At 40.0% G+C, this 16101-nt stretch overlaps 1 protein-coding gene across 1 annotated transcript; it reads right to left on the bottom strand.

Annotated features, from left to right (window-relative positions):
- Positions 1-3474: 3474 nt before the first annotated feature.
- Positions 3475-8081, bottom strand: LOC138883851 (uncharacterized). The gene is made up of 5 exons (XM_070164568.1): positions 7952-8081; positions 6201-6484; positions 4818-5503; positions 3906-3987; positions 3475-3840 (listed from the first exon to the last, which is right to left on the bottom strand). Exons 1-5 carry the CDS (start codon positions 8079-8081, stop codon positions 3475-3477), a joined length of 1548 nt encoding a protein of 515 aa, XP_070020669.1.
- Between the last annotated feature and the right edge of the window lie 8020 nt (positions 8082-16101).

Below are 16101 nucleotides of genomic sequence, written 5' to 3'. Positions count from 1 at the left end.
CCTTGCACCGACCATCCAAAGGACCATGGACTAAACGGCCACTGCCTGAAAGGACTATGTCCAGGGGACCGCCACAAGTGACTGACAGTGTGTATACATGAGGGAAAATATTAATTTAGAAGGGGAGGGAGCAGATTACAACATGCTTAGTAATATAACTTGATTGCATAAACATAAGCAGAAGCAGGTAAGGGTGAAGGAAACTGAAACAGCTAAGGAAACATGTTGTTGTTGATGCTTGAAGATTAACTAGGACATACCAGTAGAGAAACAGAGTGTAGAAAGGAAAAGTAGGCAAAAAATTTGACAATCTAGCCTTGGCTTTCAGCTGGCTAGACAAAGCAGTAGCACAAGTAGTAGTAGAGAAAAGAGAGAAAGCTTTGAGTGTAAGTGTGTGTTCTTGAACTCAATTATTTATGTCTTTGAAATAAAAGAGGGTGGGTATTTATAGTTTTGAAAACAGGGGAAGAATAAGATAACAAGTAAAGTCTTAACACAAACGTGGAAACAATCATAATCAGAATCAATTAACACAAGTGATTTCCTTTAATTAAGGGATCACTGTTTAACGAGTAGTAGCAGGATCAATTAATGAAAGGAATCAGTTTGGGGACAAATTAATTATTTCTATATAAGGGGCAGTAAAAGCATGAAGTAAACAATCAAGTCAAGCACATTGGCAAAAGAAACAACATATAATAGTAGCAGAAATAACCATAGGATTTAGTAGTGAACAAAGTTAGATAGTCAGGGCTCACACGTATAGCCAAAGTGAAGAAGAGAGCTAAAAAAAGTAAAGGTCTCACAGTAACAGGTGAGGAAACCTTTTGAGAAGTTAGGGTTTCAACAATAGTCGAGTTAAAAAGATAGTAAAACTCAGAATCAGATAAGTCACATAAAGAAAAAAGAGTCTGAAACAAGGAACATTTAATCGAGTCAAGTATACATTCAAACAAGCAGTCTCAGACCAAAGGACCAAGGATTTTCCACAATAATCGAGTTTAAAAGATGGTAAAACTCAGAATCAAATAAGTCAACAAGAATGGAGAATTTAATCGAACCAGTACACACTTAAACAAACAGTTTCAGAACTTGGATGCAACCAAAAAAGGAATTAGGGTTTTCAACATGCTAACTTAGATAGAAGAACAACATGAGCAAACCATAGCAAAATCACCAACAACATTAAAATCGGAGAAGAGATCTTTTGAAAAACTTAATGGAAAACCCTAATGAAGAGTTATTTTGAAAAAAAAGTTGAAAAACTTTTGAGAAAACACTTAAGACATTCATAGTAAGCACAAATGTATGGTAGATCTGAAAGAAAAATCAAAAGATCTTAAAGATTAGGGTTTCGAAAATCCAGAAAAGGTGAGAAAGACCTTGAAAGTTACCGATCTAACCAGGAAAGTCAAGGATCTGCCTTGAAAGGCCATGGATGGCCGGAGAAAGGCCATGAACAAAAGTCGAGCAAGGACTGGACCATATCCCTTCGAGGTCTGGCCATGAAACCACAGAAACAAACACCCAGGAGCCATAGGAGGCTGATACACATATCCAGTAGACATGAGAGGCCATGGATTCGGCAGGGGTTAAGGTGGATTAGGGTGAAATTAGATGGCGGCGGCTAAGGTTCATAAGGGGTTGCAGAGAGAGTTGAGAGGGAAGGGATCCAGAGGCGGCGGTTGGTGAAAAATAAGGTAGGTTTAGGGGTCTTTTGGGTATTATTATGGAAGGGCGAATGGTGGCTGTTGAACTGAATGATCAACGGCCTGGATTCAAAAGGGCAGGTAGGGGAATTCGGGTTGAGTCGCTTAATTGGGTTAGGGGTCGGGTTTGAAATGGAATTGGGCTGGGGAAACTGGGTTTATTTTGGGTCAGATTTAGGCTAAAATTGAAATGTAATTGGGCTATTATTTAAATAGCCAATTTTCCCCTTTTAATATTATAAAAATAGTAAATTAATTTCTGAAAATAAATTGAAAGCATTAAAATAATTTATAACATATAATTATCAATTTTAAATACAGGACTTAATTTTATGAATATAAAAATACAATTGAATCTTAAAATGGCTAATATTGCAATTATATGCAATTTAGCTTAAACATACTAAATAAATTTGTAAAAATATGAAAAAATTACCTTAGCTATATCTTAGCATAAACATAAAAGCCCAACAAATGAATTACCAAAAATAATAATTTTGGAAATAATTATTGGATTTTTATAGATAAAAGAGGGAAATAAATTAATTTGAAAACCTTTAAAAATTATGGAAAAATAATAAAACATTTGGATATGCTTACATATGCATATATATATATATATATATATATATATATATATATATATATATATATATATATATATATATATATATATATATATATATACTATTTTGAAGGTATTTTGCATATTGAAAATATATAGGGAAAAGTTGGGTATCAACACCTAGCCCACTCGTTCGCGATACACTGCTTCTAAAAGCTAAGCGATCGCAACCCTCTACTCGCGAACGTGTAGAGTAAATTCCATTAGTGACCAATTTAGTCTATGCGATCGCGGACCTGCCCATGGGATCATGTGTAAGGAAACCAAATCAGTGAGACCATAAAACTTCAGCAAAACTCCAAGTCAAATTTCCAATCCGTTAACCACCCGAAACTCACCCAAGGCCCCCGAGACCTCAACCAAACATACCAAAAAGTCCCAAAACATCATACGAACTTAGTTGAATCCTCAAATCACCTCAAACAACATCAAAAACATGAATTGCACATAGATTTAAGCTTACTGAACTTTGAAACATCCAATTTCTACAAGCGACGCCGAAACCAATCAAATCACGTCCGATTGACCCCAAATTTTGCACAAAGTCATAAATGACACCAAAGACCTACTCCAACTTCCAGAATCAAAATCCGACCCCGATATTAAAAGGTCCACTCCCGGTCAAACTTCCCAAAAATTTAACTTTTGCTATTTTAAGCCTTATCCCACTACGGACCTCCAAATCACAATCCGGACACGCTCCCACATCAAGAATGACCCAACGGAGCTAACAAAACCATCAAAACTCCATTCCAGAGTCGTTTATACATAAGTCAACAACCGGTAAACTTTTCCATCTTAAGTTTTCCATTATGAGACTAAGTGTTTCAATACATTCTGAAATCCTTCCGGACCCGAACCAACTGACCCGGTAAGTCATATAACAACTGTAAAGCACAAAATAAGCAATAAATGGGGAAATGGAGCTACAAATTCAAAATGACCGGCCGAGTCGTTACATCCCCCCCTCTTAAACAAACGTTCATCCTCGAACAGATCTAGAAACGTACCTGGAGCCTCAAATAGATGTGGATATCTGCTCATCATCTCCCGCTCGGTCTCCCAAGTAGTCTTCTCAAATGGCTGAACTCTCCACTGCACCTTCACTGAAGCTATATCCTTTGACCTTAACTTTCTAACCTACCGATCCAAAATGGCCACCAACTCCACATCATAAGTCAGATCACCCTCTAACTGAACTGTCCTTAAATCCAAAACATGAGACAAATCACCAACATACTTCCGGAGCATGGAAACATGAAATACTGGATGTACACTCGACCATCTAGGTTGCAAGGCAAGCTTGTAAGCCACCTCTCCAATCCTTTGAAGTACCTCAAACGGCCCAATATACCGAGGGCTCAACTTGCCCTTCTTCCCACATCTCATAACACCTTTCATGGGTGAAACCATCAGCATAACCTTCTCCCCAACCATGTAAGCAACATCAAGGACCTTCCTATCGACATAGCTCTTGTATCTAGACTGTGCCGTTGGAAGCCGCTCCTAAATCAATTTAACCTTGTCCAATGTATCCTGAACAAAGTTAGTACCCAATAGCCTAGCCTTACCCAGCTCAAACCAACCCACCGTAGATCGACACCGTCTCCCACAGAAAGCCTCATACGAGCCATTTGAATGCTCGACTGATAACTGTTATTGTAGGCAAACTCTGCAAGCGGCAGAAACTACTCCTTTGAACCCCTAAAATCAATGACACAAGCAGGTAGCATGTCCTCCAATATATGAATAGTGCGCTCGAACCATTTGTACGTCTGTGGGTGAAATGCTATACTCAACTCAACCTGGGTGCCCAACTCTCACTACACGACTCTCCAAAACTGCAATGTAAATTGCGTGCCCCAATCTGAAATGATGGACATTGGCACACCGTAAAGGCGAATAATCTCTCAGATGTGAATATCAGCCAATTGCTCATAAGAATAAGTAGTACCAACTGTTATAAAGTGCAGGGACTTGGTCAACCAATACACAATCACCCAAATAGCATCGAACTTCCTCAAAGTCTGCGGGAGCCCTACTACAAAATTCATGGTGATCCGCTCCTATTTCCACTCTGGAATCTCTATCCTTTGATTATCGGTACCCCTTTCATATTCTTTGTTGCTATCGTTGATTTAGTTTTCTAATTATTTATGTTGCTATTACTTACTATCAGGGCTTCTCACCTTCTTTAGTTGATGGTCTATCGGAAACAGTCTCTCTGCCCTACCAGGGTAGGCGTAAGGCTGCAAACATCCTACCCTCTCCAAACCCCACTTGTGGAACTATACTAGGTGGTTGTTATTGTTGTAATCTCTATCCTCTGAAGCAATCCACCCGGTCTCCGATGCTCATACTTTACCTGCTGACAGTTAAAACACTGAGCTACAAACCCCATTATATCCTTCTTCATTCTCCTCAACCAATAGTGTTGCCTTAAGTCCTGGTACATCTTCGCGACACCTGGGTGAATGGAATACAGCGAACTATAGGCCTCCTCAAGAATCAACTCTCGTAACCCATCTACATTGGGAAAACATATCTGCCCCTGTATCCGCAACACCCCATTATCTCCAATAGTAACATCTCTGGCATCACCCTGTTGAACCTTATCCTTGAGGACAAGCAAATGAGGATCATCATTCCGATGCTTTCTGATGCGATCAAATAAAGAAGACCGAGAAACCACACAGGCTAGAACGCGACTAGGCTCCGAAATATCTAATCTCGTGAACTGGTTGGCCAAGGCGTGAACATCAACTGCAAGAGGTCTCTCGCCAACATGAATGAATGCAAGACTACCCATACTCACCGCCTTTCTACTCAAGGCATCGACCACCACATTGGCCTTCCTGGGGTGATAGAGAATGGTGATATCATAGTCTTTTAGTAGCTTCAACCATCTTCGCTGCCTTAAATTTAGATCCTTTTGCTTGAACAAGTGCTGGAGACTCCGATGATCCGTAAACATATTACAAGACACACCGTATAGATAATACCTCCAAATTTTCAATGCATGAACAATGACAATCAACTCCAAATCATGGACATGGTAGTTCTTCTCATGAGGCTTCAATTTTTGCGAAGAATAAGCAATCACTCTACCCCATGCATCAAAGCTCACCAATACCGATTCGAGAAGCATCACAATATACTGTATAAGAGCCTAAAATTGAAGGCAAAACTAGAACTGAAACTGTGGTCAAGGCAGTCTTGAGCTTTTGAAAGCTCTCCTCACACTCTTCTGACTACCTTAGAGAAGCACCCTTTTGGGTCAATCTAGTCAAGGGAAATGCAATAGACGAGAAACCCTGCATGAAGTGATGGTAATAACCAGCCAACCCAAGAAAGCTCCAAATCTCTGTAGCTGAGGACGGCCTGGGCCAACTCTAAACCGCCTCTATCTTCTTCGGATCCACCTGAATCCCCTCACTGGACACCATGTGTCCCAAGAACACCATCGAACTAAGTCAACACTCACACTTGAAGAACTTAGCATAAAGTTTCTCTTCCCACAACCGCTGTAACACAATCCTCAAATGTTGTACATGCTCCTCCTAGCTACAAGAGTACACCAGGACATCATCAACGAATATTATGAAAAACAAGTCGAGATAAGGCTGAAATACACTATTCATCATATGCATGAACATTGTTGGGGCTTTGTTCAGCCCAAAAGACATCACAAGGAACTCATACTGACCATAACGGGTCCTGAATGCTGTCTTTAAAATATCCAAGTCCCGAATCTTCATCTAGTGATACCCAAACCTAAAATCAATCTTAGAGAACTCCCTCGCTCCCTGAAGATGGTCAAATAGATCATCAATACGCAGAAAAGGATACTTGTTCTTGATTGTAACTTTGTTCAATTGCCTATAATCAATACACATTCTCATAGTATCATCTTTCTTCTTCACGAACAGAACTGGTACACCCCAAGGCGATACAGTAGGCCTAATAAACCCCTTATCAAGAAGTTTCTGAAGCTTCTCTTTCAACTCCTTCAACTCAGTCGGTGCCATATGGTACAGAGAAATACAAATGGGTTGAGTGCCCGGCACCAAGTCAATACTAAAATCAATGTCCATGTCGGGTGGCATGCCCGACAGGTCTGTAGGAAACACATCCGAAAAATCTCGCAACACTGGAACAGAATTAATAGTAGGGGTATCAGCACCAACATCCCTCACAAATGCCAAATAATATAAACAACCCTTCCCAACCATCCGCTGGGCCTTCAAGTATGAAATCACTCTGCTAGGAACATAGTCTAGAGAACCTCTCCATTCAATCCTTCAAAACCCCGACATCGCTAACGTCATGGTCTTAGCGTGACAATCCAATACAACATGACATGGATACAACCAATCCATACCCAAGATCACTTCGAAATTAACCATACTAATCAACAAGAGATCAACTCTAGTCTCCAAACCACTAATGGTCACTACACATGACCGATACATAAGGTCCACAATAATAGTTTTGCCCACTTGCATAGATACATAAACAAATGAAGCTAAGGACTCACGGGGCATATCCAGATAATGAGCAATATACGATGATACATACGAATAAGTAGAACTAGGGTCAAATAATATAGAGTCATCATTGTGAAAAATTGAGACAATACCTGTGATCACTGCATTTGAAGCAACAACATCTTGTCTGGCAGGAATAGCATAGAATCGGGCTTGAACACCACCTTATCGGCCTCCTCCTCTAGGGCGACAACTAGCTGACTAGGCCTCACCCCGAGCTGGCTAAGTAGGTGGTGTAGTAACTGGTGTGAAAATCGCAGCCTAACTCCTCTACTGCACTGGACCTCCCAGACGATGAGCATACTGCCTCCACAAGTGCCAAAACTCCCCGCACTCAAAGCAACTCCCCGACGCTGGTGGTGGGGACTGAAGGAAGCCCCGAGCACAAAGATAACTAGTAGAAGGACCTAGCATAGATGAGCGCTGAATCTATGGAGCACGGGACGAACTCTGAGCTGGAAGGGCACTGAGAGATGACTGACCATGATGAGAAATGTAAGAACCCTGGCCGAATGATACACCATGGTGAACTAGACAAGCCATTTGAGCATGCCAATAAGGACGACCCCTGCCATGGTAGAACTGACCCCCTAGAAGGAACTCTGCAGAAACCTCCCGATCTACAAGTCTCTTGGCCTTGCTATAACCCTGCTCTTGACTGTGAACCAACTTTATCTGCCGAGTAATGTCGGCCACCTCGTCAAAACTAGCACCAGATGCCCTCTCCCTAGTCATAAGCAACTGCAACTTATATGTGAGGCCATCAATAAACCTCCTGATCCTCTCCCTATCAGTGGGAACCAACTAAATTTCATGTTTGGCCAACTCAGAAAACTTCATCTCGTACTGCGTCACAGACATACCATCCTGATGTAACTGCTCAAACAGTCTGTGCAGCTTCTCTCTGCAAGACTATAATACGAACTTCTCTAACAAGAGAACGGATAACTCCTGCCATGTAAGTGGTACTGCACCGACCGGTCTACGCCTCTCATAATACTCCCACCATTTGAAGGCATCCCTAATGAACTAAAAAGTAGTGAACGAGACCCCACTGGTCTCCAAAATACCTGATGTACGAAGAATCCTCTGACACTTGTCCAAGAAACCCTCGGCATCATCCGACTCTTCCCCACTTGAAGATGGAGATTGGAGCCTCCCCAATCTCCTATGCTCATCATCAGTCATAACAAGGACCATATGGGCCTGAGCAGCTCCATCTGGTTGGGCTGGTAGTGCCCCCGGTTGTGATGACCCGAAAGGTTATCTTATGTTTTAGAACTTAATTATGCACTTTTAAGCCTTAAAAATCTCATTTTTACCCTCCTCGATTTGCGTTCACAGTCTGAGTGTGCTTTTATAAAAGTTTTTATGTTAAAAGTTGATGAAACCAAGAATTTTTGCCTTAAAAGTTAAATTGAGTTTATTTCGGTCAACATTTTGAGTAACGAACCAGGATCTGTATTTTGACGGTCCCCATGGGTCCGTATTGTAATTTGAAACCTGGGCGTATGCCCGAAATTAAATTCCGAGGTCCCTAGCTCGAGATATAATTTTTTGTTGAAAATTGTAAGACTGAAAATTTATTGGTTTTAAGAATTTGGTTAATATTTGGTATCATTGTTATTGGGTTCGTATTTTAGTTCTGGAGCCAGGTACAGGTTCACTATAATATTTAAGACTTGTCTGTAAAATTTGGTGAGAAACGAAGTTTGTTTGACGTGATTCGAAGGTCTGGTTGAGAAATTAGAAGTTTCAAAGCATTCTTGTAAATTTCATTCGATTTGGTGTTCAATTCGTAGTTCTAAGTGTTATTTTGGTGATTTGATCGTGTGAACAAGTTCGTATGATGTTTTTAGACTTGTGTACAATTTTGGTTTAGAGCCCCGAGGGCTTGGGTGAGTTTCGGATAGGCTACAGAGTGAAATTAGACTTGGAAGAATTGCTGGTGTATCTGATATTATTGCAGGCCTCTGATATCGCATTCGCGAGATTAGACATCGCAATTGCAACCTCTAAGGGGTTTGCATATGCGAGATACTCATCGAAAATGTGAAGAGTAGCTGCGCCATACAGTCATCACAATTGCAAGAAATGCTTTGCATTTGCGAAGTGAGTCTGGGAGGGCAGTGAATGCAAATGAGATCATTGAGTCGCATTTGCGGAGGTTCAAGTTCGCATTTGTGAACTTATATTCGTATTTGCGAAGTCAACCGAAGTGTGAAGGGCTTCGCATTTGCAATGGCTCCTTTGCATTTGCGAAGCCCAGGTCGCATTTGCGACATCTGCGGTTGGTAAAACTGGACTTAGACGGGACTTCTGCTCATTTTTCAAAACCTTCAAAACAAGAAACCCTTTAGGAAATTTTCCAAAGACCATTTCTTCCCCAAAACATTGGTAAGTGATTCTAAACTAGCTTCTTTCAATCTATCACTTCATTTTACAAGATTTCAACTTAAAATATGAGGTTTTCATAGTGGAATTGGGGGGGGGGTTGGGTAGAAACTAGGGATTTGATAAATTGGGGATTTAGACCTCAAATTGATGTCGGATTCCAAAACCAATTATATAACCAGGCTCAGGGGTGAATGGGTAATCGGCTTTTGGTACGAATTTTGAGTTTGGACCAAGCGGGCCCGGGTGTTGACTTTTGTTGAAGTTTTCAATAATGCCCTAAATTGAATTCTTTTCGATCGTGGGTAGTTCCTAAGGCTTAATTTGAATCGCTTGGTTGGTAAATTTCTATATTCTATTGGTCCAGAGGCTTGTTTGAAGGGAAAAACCGTAGTTGAGCTTTGTGTTTGGTCGTTGGAGAGAGGTAAGTGGCGTGATGAACCTTGGCTTGAGGGATTAGGTCTTATTTGCCTTTTTGCTATGCGTTTGAATGTTGGGTACAATGTATAGGTGAGGTGACGAGTACCTATGCGTTGTTGTCGGGTCAAAGCATCCGAGTGGGTCTTATTCTTGAAATTGTTGATTTTCGTGATCATATTATCCATGCTTAAACTAGTTAATCATTATGTTGATCGTTCTTATCATGCTTACGAACTTTGGTATTGATTGAGTATTGATTCAAAGTTGAGGTTGGTATTGTAGATCCAAACGTTAAAGTAAGACTTGTTCTTGTTATTTTCATCTCCTCGTTGTTATTGTTCATTGTTTGGTGAGGGAGAGTGTTAATGCACGAAGGGTTATGACATGCCATGTTTTGTGAAAGTTAATGCACGAAGGGTGATGCCGTGACATATTGTGAGTGTTAATACATGAAGGTTGATGTTGTGCCATGTTATGAGAGAGTTAATGCACGAAAGGTGTTGTCGTGTCGTGTCTATTGATTATATGCTAAGGTTGAGAGTAAAAGCAGGAAGGGTGATGCCTGTTGATACCCAATTTTTCTGTATATATTTTTTAAAGTGAAAATGCCTTAAAATAGCATGTATATGCATATATAAGTATGTCCAAGTGTTTTATTATTTTCCTTAATTTTTAAAGGTTTTTTAAATCAATTTATTTCCCTTTTTATCCACAAAAACCCCAATAATTATTTCTAATATTATTATTTTGGTAATCCATTTGTTGGAATTTTATATTTATGCTAAAATATAGCTAAGGTAATTTTTGCAGATTTTTACAAATTTATTTAGTATTTTAAAGCTAAATTGCATACAGTTGCAATATTAACCTCTTTTAGGATTTAATTGCGTTTATATTCATAAAATTAAGTCCAGTATTTTTTAAAATGATAATTATATGTTGTAAATCATTTTAGTACTTTTAATTTATTTACAGAAATTAATTTACTATTTTTTATAAAATGAAAGGGGAAAATTGGCTATTTAAAATCTAGCCCAATTGCATTTCAATTATAGCCTGAATTCTACCCCAATTTAAACCCAATTACCCGGCCCAATTCCTATTCATATCCAACCCAAAACCAGACCTCTACCTACCCGCTTTAATCCGGGCCATTGATCATTCAGATCAACGGCCAGTATTCACCCTTGCCTTAATTAATCCTAAACGATCCCTAAAACCCTATCTTTTGATACAATCCGCCGCCTTAGAATCCCCTTCCTCTCAAACCCTCTCTGCAACACCACCTAAACCCTAGCCTCTGCCACCCTAATCCACCATAATACATACCTAATCCATGGCCTTTCGTGGTCGTTTGAGGCTTGTACCAGCCTTCCATGGCTTCTATGTGTTTGGCTCTATGGTTTCATGACCAGACTTCAAAGGAGTTTGGTCCAGTCCTTGCTCGACTGGTGCTCATGACCTCTCTCCGACCATCCACGACCTTTTCCGGCCATTCATGGCCTTTCGATGCGGGTCCTTGACCTTTTCTAGTTAGATTGTTAACTTTCGAGATCTTTCTCGTTTCTTTTGGGTTTTCTGAAACCCTAATCTCTAAGATCGTTCGATTTCTTTCAAATCTACCTTAGATTTGTGCTTACCATGAACTTTTAAGCATTTTTCTCGAAGGTTCTTTAACTTTGCTTTCAAAACGACTCTTTATCTTTTCCGATTAGGGTTTTTATTTTAAGTTATTTCAAAAATCACTTCTCTAATTTTAGTGTGTTTCTGATTTTGCTATGTTTTGCTCATGTTGTTCTTTTATCTGAATTAGCATGTTTAAAACCCTAATTTCTTTGGGGCCTCAGTCGAGTTCTTGATGCTGTTTGTTAGATCCGTACATGTTTGTTTATGTTCTTGCTTGATTCATCTGTTTACCCTCTTTTGAACTCGTTTGTTGTTGAAAACTCTAAGTCTTTGGGTTTGAAACAGATCGTTTGAATACCTAACTCAATTTAAAGTTCCTTGTTTCAGAATCTTTTTTTTTCTTTCTTTATATGACTCATTTGATTTTGGGTTTTATTATCTTTAAAACTCGACTATGCTTACAACCCTAACCTCTCAAAAGGTTTTCTCACCTGCTAATGTGAGACCACTGAATGTTTCTGATACTCTGTTTTCTCCACTATTGGTTCAATGTGACTTGACCTACTTGATTACTATGCTTCGAATGTTTGCTTTACTACTGAACCTTATGCCTACTTCTGTATGATGTTTCTTTAGCCAATGGGTTTGGCCTCGCATGTCTGGTGTCTCTGCTCACTTTGTTTAAATACTGAAAAGCAGAAGCATGTTACTTTCTTGATTGATCTTGATCTTGTGATCGATTTCAGAACTTTTCTTTTATGAACTCTAATTTCACTCACATGTTTAAAGTTAATTGATTCTTTTCCTTTACTATGATATTTTACCTATAAGATCTGTTGTTTTAAATTCTGCATGTTTAACTTTGCATTTAGAGATCTACATATAGGACTTGTTTTCTGCATGTCTAATTCTACATTTAGATAACATGCCTATAGGGTTTGTCCTCAATTCTGCATGTTTATTACCACACCTAGATACCATGCTCTTATGATCTAATTGGCTATACTCCAGCATCATGTCCAATAGGTAAAATAATCAGTATCGTTCAATCAGATATCATGCATATAGGAATTAAAAAATAGCAATAATAGATATCAATGCCTATAGAACTGAAACCAGTCTAGTTTAAAATCAACCTAACTTGTTTTGTTCTGAATTAGTTTTAAACAGCCTTACTCCTTTATTCAACGTGGTTTAAAAAGCATGTCTATAGGATCTCAAATCGTTTGTTGTGAAACTGTTACTGCTTTGCTACATTCTGAATCAGCGATAGATATCATGTTTATAGGATCTCACCCAAACACTCAAGCAAGCCTTAGGTAATAACAACAATAAAATCTGAACCCGCTTTTGTTAGTTAGACTACAACCAGCAGGCAGGCCTGACTCAGACTTCTTATCTGAGTTATGTAATAAACTGGTCTGCCTCAACAATTAAACAAACTTAGAAGTGAACCTTATAGCTATCCTAATGCACCTTAAATCATTGGGTGGTGACTTTTCGTAATGCAAAACCTAGTTCCCAAAAGGAATGAGTTGTCTTATACCCATAATGTCATAAACCCAATTTTTCGATGAGAAGAGGGGAAAAGGGGGCGCGACAGCGTGGCGACTCCGCTGGGGATATTTAGGCTTTTACCACTTCAGATTGTTCTTGTGAATTTGTACCTCTTTATGTGCAATTACTTGTTTGAATTCCTTTAAGGGTTTAATTTCCTTTCAAAGCAAAACTGACTTATCCTCTTCGTTTCTTTCCTTTATTACTGCTTTAAATTATAAAACTGATGTATTTATTGCTTTCTTAATGTGCGAATACGTGCCAACATGCTTTTAATTATTTCATAATCGTGCTCAACATCATACTCCACTCATGTCAAACAAATACCATAGCAACGCTTATAATGAGTGGTTGTTCTCTTACTATATTATTACCCCTAAATTTGGAAAGACATATTTGCGGTAAAACCAGTCGATCAGCGGTGCAGTCGACGGTTTCGTGCCTTCCCCCTTGAGTTGTCTGCTCAAGGGTACCAGTCTAAAACCCCATAGAAACCTTACTCTGTTCGAATTGTGCATGCATCATGGTCAAACCTAGCCGGGTCAGTTATGTTGTCCACGTAATAATCCTTTAAGATAGCCTTGTCCAAAAGTCCACTGGGTTTCCCTAAACCCAAATGGACATCCTCATGTTCTGTGCATTTATTTGGAGAACTAAATGCTTCATGCTAATTGTTGATGATAAATAGTCGAGTCTGGTGGGGGTAGGATCTAACCCTTTTGTTTTGCAGAAAATGAGGCATGAGGTCCCCAGTTTCAGTATGATTAGCACGCCCCTACTCTTGCTAGATTGGTGGAGGAGTCTTCCATCAAGCGACCAAATCAATGAATGGAAAGAGAGGGCCTCCAAAGCTAGTGAAAAGTTAGAATATCTAGAATACAGTCTGCTGGAATTGGAAGGAAAAGTGAGGAAGAGAGTCACCGACTGCCAGAACGCTGAGGGAAACGAAGGAGAACACCTGGCAAAGGCAATTTTACTGGTGAACCTGCACGAACTGGAGGATCTGATCAACGAGAGCGTTCAACTTGAGAAAGGTCCTTCTGGGACCAAATAGATAGGAGTTTTATATTTTTGCTTTATGAAATGTAATAAGGCCAATGGCCATTAGTGACTTTTTATTTCCTGTTTATTTAGTGCAAATTTGGGATTCGTCTATTTTTTATCAAAAAAAATGAGGCATTTAGCATCCTAAGTTCTCCAAATCAATTTGTTGCTAGGCCTACCTCAGGCATAAGGAGGTCCCCAAATTAGGACACGATTTACATTCCCGCATTCTGTGTTTAAATATTGTAATACTTCCTATAATCCTCACTAACTTGGTTACCTTTTGTTTTATTTTTGTTTTTGTTTTTTATTATTCCCCTTCCCAGAGGTTAGTTCGCGCACTCTGGCAACATCATCCTATTCCACGAGATCCAGGGGCCCTCCACCAACTTCTCCTCTTAGTCCTGTCAAAAACTAGAACAAAGGCAAGATGGAAGATTTGAACAATGTCAGAAAGGAGAATTCAACGGAACGGATAGAGGCCACTAATGGCTATGGTACTCAGGTTCCTAAGGATAATATATCAAAACTTTAACAAAAGCTATTGAAATTCCAAAAAGAGCTCGATCAGGTTTGGAATCTGGCAAGCTTGTCATTTTCCCTCAGCACCCCAGATATCACTTTTCCCAACACTCAAAACCCTACACCGCCTCGAAACATCCCAAAGCAACAGAATCATCCATCTTCTCACCATCACACTGTTCCACCAAAGACCCAATGCAACACCTGCCATACCTCAAACAACACCCCATTACTCATCCTAGAACTCCAAAACTCCACAAATGACCACTTCCACACCCACCATAGCACCCACATCTACGTGGAGACCATGTCATACTCTACCCAACCTATCTCAAGCACATCCGAGTCTGATGATAAATACTTGCTCATTAGGAACCTGGCTGATGAACTTAAGAAATTGACTAGCCGGATTCAAGGCGTTGAAGGAAGCAAGGGAATTAAGGGGCTGAACTATGAAGATCTTTGCATACAACCCGATGTCGAACTACCCAAGGGGTACATACCTCCAAAGTTTGAAACGTTTGATGGTACAGGGGATCCAAGGGTCCATTTGAGAACATATTGTGACAAGCTGGTTGGAGTAGGGAAAGACGAGAGAATCCGCATGAAGCTGTTCATGAGGAGTATGAAATGAGATGTGTTGTCCTGGTACATCAGCCAAGATCCAAAGAAATGGTCAAGATGGGTAAGCATGGCGTCGGACTTTATGGACAGGTTCAAATTCAACACATAGAGTGCGCCAGATGTGTTCTATATTCAGAATCTGAAGAAGAAGACTACAGAAACATTTTATCGAGTATGCTACACGCTAGAGGTCCGAAGCTGCTAAGGTCAGACCTGCCTTAGAGGAGGAACGGATGAACAAATTCTTTGTTCGGGCTTAGGACCCGCAATATTATGAAAGATTAATGATGATTGAAAGCCAAAAAATTTCCGACATCATCAAACTGGGTGAAAGAATTGAAGAATGTATCAAAAGCAGTATGGTTACAGACTTTGAGGCCTTGCAAGCTACAAATAAGGCCTTGCAGTCTGGTGGTGTGTCCAAGAAAAGGGACGTAAGAGCCATGATGGTTGCACAAAGGACCAAATCTCCTGTCAAATACCAAACTTACCCAACACCTCCACTCACATATTAACGTACTCTGAACTACCAAGCACCCTCACCCTCTTACCAAGATCCACCACCACCTTATCAATCACCACCACCTCCACCTCCTACATATCAACCTACTTCACCCAGATATTTCCAACCCGCACATGTCTACCAAACCTACAATGCTTAACCATCCCACTATCAGTCACCTCTCACCCGCCAAAACTTTCCTAGACCTCAGCCAAATTTTGATCGCAGACCTCCAAAACAATATACAGCCATTGCTGATCCCATTGACTAACTATATGAAAGACTCAAAGCTGCTGGTTATGTCACCCCTATCCCCACTGCAACCCCTGAGAACCCTTCTCAGTGGGTTAACCCAAAAAAATCTTGTGCATACCACTCCAGCATGAAAGGGTATACCATCGATGAATGTCGTTCCCTTGAAAGATAAGATTCAGACTTTAATTGATAACAAGATTATTGTGGAAAAGGAACCCTCTCCAAATGTCCGCAACAAACCTCTGCCAGACTATAAGGGTGGAGGCATCCAAATGA

Source organism: Nicotiana sylvestris, chromosome 12 (genome assembly GCF_000393655.2).
Source record: "Nicotiana sylvestris chromosome 12, ASM39365v2, whole genome shotgun sequence".
NCBI classification, from domain to species: Eukaryota; Viridiplantae; Streptophyta; class Magnoliopsida; order Solanales; family Solanaceae; genus Nicotiana; species Nicotiana sylvestris.
Note: the sequence above shows the minus strand (reverse complement) of the source record. Positions and strands in the feature narration are given on the sequence as shown.

Coding starts and splice junctions, on each gene's coding strand:
- LOC138883851 (XM_070164568.1), bottom strand. CDS start 8,081: ATGGTCCTTGTTATGACTGATGATGAGCATAGGAGATTGGGGAGGCTC. Junction 3,988..4,817: donor GAGGAGGCCTATAGTTCGCT/GTATTCCATTCA, acceptor CTACAATAACAG/TTATCAGTCGAGCATTCAAA. Junction 3,841..3,905: donor GGTGGGTTGGTTTGAGCTGG/GTAAGGCTAGGC, acceptor AAATTGATTTAG/GAGCGGCTTCCAACGGCACA.